This window comes from Lactuca sativa, chromosome 5 (genome assembly GCF_002870075.4).
Source record: "Lactuca sativa cultivar Salinas chromosome 5, Lsat_Salinas_v11, whole genome shotgun sequence".
NCBI classification, from domain to species: domain Eukaryota; kingdom Viridiplantae; phylum Streptophyta; class Magnoliopsida; order Asterales; family Asteraceae; genus Lactuca; species Lactuca sativa.
The window spans coordinates 352,489,023-352,492,893 of NC_056627.2; the positions used below are offsets into that span (position 1 = coordinate 352,489,023).

Below are 3,871 nucleotides of genomic sequence, written 5' to 3' on the forward strand. Positions count from 1 at the left end.
TTTCTCTGATTTATCTATGAATCGAGCAGATTGTACCTGTTCCATATCCAAGTTGAGTATTACTATCATGTTCTTGTCCAAATTTTCCAAAACTATTAATAAAGTATTAAAACGAACATAATTTGCTTACTGAATTTTATAAAACGAACCCAGGGAATCAATAGTTGGAACTTAGATACGACCCATTTGATTAACCAAGCCTGGTTATTTGGGCCGATATGACAAAAAAGAATAACATTACAGGTAAATAAAAGTAGAAAACCCATGATAAGGAGGACGAATATTGGGCTTTCTATTGGGCGAAGCTAAATATGAACACATAGAAAGAAAAGACATATAATGTATAACGGGGTACATTCCGTTTTTGGGGTGCGCAATGTATTGTGATTTGCTCTAACGTTATAAATACGAATATGTGGAGTGGTCATTACAAACTCACCGGAAAAGTGGTCCGCCTCTGCGCCACGTCACCTTCACCACCAACCCACTCCACTATGGAAATGGTCACCACTAATAATATTTACTTTTTTTATTTTTTATTTTTTTAACATTTTGTTAAATAAATAACATAATTTTTAAAATAGGTAAGTTTCTTTATTTTTTGTAACACTATATGAAATAAAAAAACATAATTTATAAGATAAATAAATTTTTTGAAAATACAAAAAAAAAACTTTTCATTAATTAAAAACATAGAAATTTAAAACCTAAAATTACTAAAAGACACATAAAACCTAACAAATCAACTACTACACTACTTAATTAAAAAAAAAAAGTAAAACATAAAAACCGTAGACCAGTACTACTCGTCGTCATCATCATCATCCTCGTCCGCCTCGTCATCACCGTCTGCATTTTCGTCGTAATCATCGCCCTCATCCTCTTCATCTTCATCGTCATTTCCCCATTGGTGTTGTCTCCCCCATATGTGTTCGGTTAAATCGTGTCGTAGATTGTGATGTGTTTCACGATTTTGTATTTCCAAAACCCTAGAGAAGTATTTCGGGCTGCCAACTTGTATTACTGCAGGTGGGTTAAGTGCATCGTTGTCGGTATATGAACAAATAGCTCTGCCCACTTCTTCTATTATCATGTTATGTAGAATCACACAGGCAGTCAACATTGTCGTTAGTTTTGCCCTATCCCATGTTCGTGTTGGATGCTTGATTATGTGCCATCTTTGTTTTAGGACTCCAAACGCTCTTTCAACGTCCTTCCGTGCAGATTCCTGTGCTAACTTGAACAATTTTCGTTTATCATCGGCTGGAAACGAAAAAGATTTAACAAATGTAGCATACTCTGGATATATCCCTTCACCTAGGTAATATCCATACTTGTATTCATTTCCATTCACAACGTATGACATATCTGGTGCTTTACCCTGCAAAATATCGTTAAATATCGGAGACGCGTGAAGCACATTCAGGTCATTGTTTGACCCCGCCATACCAAAGAATGCATGCCAAAACCATAGGTCGTTTGAAACAGCCGCCTCCAGTATAACAGTCGGGACCCCATGATTTCCTAGTGTGAATTGACCACGCCACGCATTGGGACAATTTGCCAACTCCCAATGTGTACAATCAATACTACCAAGCATCCCTGTAAAACCATGTTTAGCTTCATGCGCGGCATACAACTGTTCGACATCACTTTTAGTCGGATGTCGCATATATATGTCACCGTAAAGCTCTATAACATACTCACAGAAAAGATATGTACAATCTCGACCCGTCCTCTCAGACATTTTCAGATACTCATCTGATGCGTCTGCGGTTATACCACATCCCAATTGTCTGAGAGCGGCCGTACATTTTTGTATTGTGGTAAAACCACGTTTACCTCTAGCATCCCAACGTAATTGGAAAAACTCATAATTACGTTCCAAATCTGAAGCCGTAAAAATAATTTTCTACTAATACGAAAACGGTCTTCGAATTTCGAAAGGTCATAAAGACTATCAGGGGCAAAATAATCACGTACCAAAAGTTCATGTGCCGCCTCTCGATCCCGATTGATATATTTTCTATGTTTCTTCTCGCGATGTGAAGTTTTGCCTCTCTGACGAATCACGTCTTGTGCCGCAGACAATAGTGTGTGCAAAACCAAATTGTCATCAGAATCGCTATCCATTTTTTGGTTGAATTTGTATGTTTGATTTGAGAAAATTTGTATGAATGTTTTAAAAAAAATTATGTATAAGTGGATGTATATCTAGACAGAGAAAGTAAATTAAAGGAAAAAGGTTTTTTTTATTTAATAACCCAACGGTCGAAAAATTAAATAGTCAATCAACGTCCGCGTCTTCGTCCGTCCTGGGAGCCACGCCACGACCAACCCACTGAAACCAGGGGCGGTGTTCACGCATGGAGAGACCCTCCACGTAAGCGTTTCACGCGTGGAGATCTCTCCACTCCTGATAGCCTTATAACATAACTAATGTTACTTAGAATTACTTGAATATGTTTACAACTCTGAAAACCCGGTTTTATTGCAACTAGTGATTACATTTGTGTTTAAATCATATTACATAAACCTGAAAAATAAAAATACTAAAATCATAGTTAAGTTTGTTAATCACCGTCACTTGTCACTGTGAAATAACAATTATGACTGACACTTCAGTTTTTACTCACAAAGCTCGTAAAAATAGTTGAGATTTGGTGAAAGTTGCCCCTCAGTCATAGGTTACGGGTTCAAGTCTTTTTTGTAGACGAAAGATGTAGTCTAAGAGTTGAATAAATGATGTGTGTGAGTTTGTTCGCTCTAAAAAAATAATAATATATATTCTTAAAAAAAATCTTATAATTTTATGGTTGTTTCTACGAACCCACAAATCCCATAAAAACCGAGCTAATATGAACGATAACCAGTTTGTGATACCCTTTATTTTTCATTTAAAAGGTTAATATTGTTATACATATATAGTATTTTTCACTTATTAGGAAAATCCAGTTGTTTTTGTTTTAATAATATATCCCACGTTCGTAGGTGAAGACATTTTTGGTGGTTAGTTCAAATTCCAATCAAATGTTTGAAAATTAATTTGGAGGGAATTCAAGAGGTTGCTAGGTCTAAAAGACATTGTGGTTTGATAAAGGGTTACGTGGGTCGATTGAAGACATTTTGGTTTGTGGGGGTCCATTCTTTGGGAACCTTCAACGGCGACTGGCTTCGTTACCAATTAGGTTTGGTGGTTTGGGGTTGTACTCAGCAGTAGAGGTTTCCTCCTATGCTTTTGTGGCCTCGCGAGCTCAATCGTGGGTGTTACAAGACCACATCTTACGAAATAGTGGCATATGTGGTATGGATTCAGATTATGTTTGTGCTTTGGCCCGTCTTCGTGAGACGATTCCAAGCTTTGACTTCAGCGATTTCATTCTTAACGACACCGCCCCTCCAAAATCCCAACATTCATTGGCGAGTGCCCTTTTTAGTAAAATTGTCCAAGACATGGAAGTTCACTTCGACATGACGATTAGGCAGAAAAAAAAATTTGAGTGTCTAAGGGCCCCACATGCTCAGGATTTTCTTATGACTATTCCTATTGACGGTCTTGGCCAGCATATGTCGCCAGTGGAGTATCGTTCCATCCTCAAGTATCGCCTTATGATCTGTTTATTTCCAGCTGACGAGACTTGCCCTGTTTGTCGCAAGGCATGCTTGGACTCCAGTTCATTGTAAAGAGCTCCCGGGTTTCAAGTACCAACACGATCTGGTTAGGGATGTTCTTTTCGACATATTTAGGCACGTTAGGATTTCTGCCAAGAAAGATGTGATAACCCAAATTTATTGCCGTTACAAATCCCGTCTGCACTAACGGAATTCGTCGTTATATTTATTGTTTTCCCGTGATGTTTGGAGTCGTCAA

At 37.7% G+C, this 3,871-nt stretch overlaps 1 protein-coding gene across 1 annotated transcript; it reads right to left on the reverse strand.

The window, feature by feature from the left end:
• Positions 1-802: 802 nt before the first annotated feature.
• On the reverse strand, positions 803-1,747 carry LOC111900660 (protein ALP1-like). Its single transcript, XM_023896544.2, has one exon. It carries the CDS (start codon positions 1,745-1,747, stop codon positions 803-805), a length of 945 nt encoding a protein of 314 aa, XP_023752312.2.
• Positions 1,748-3,871: the final 2,124 nt, after the last annotated feature.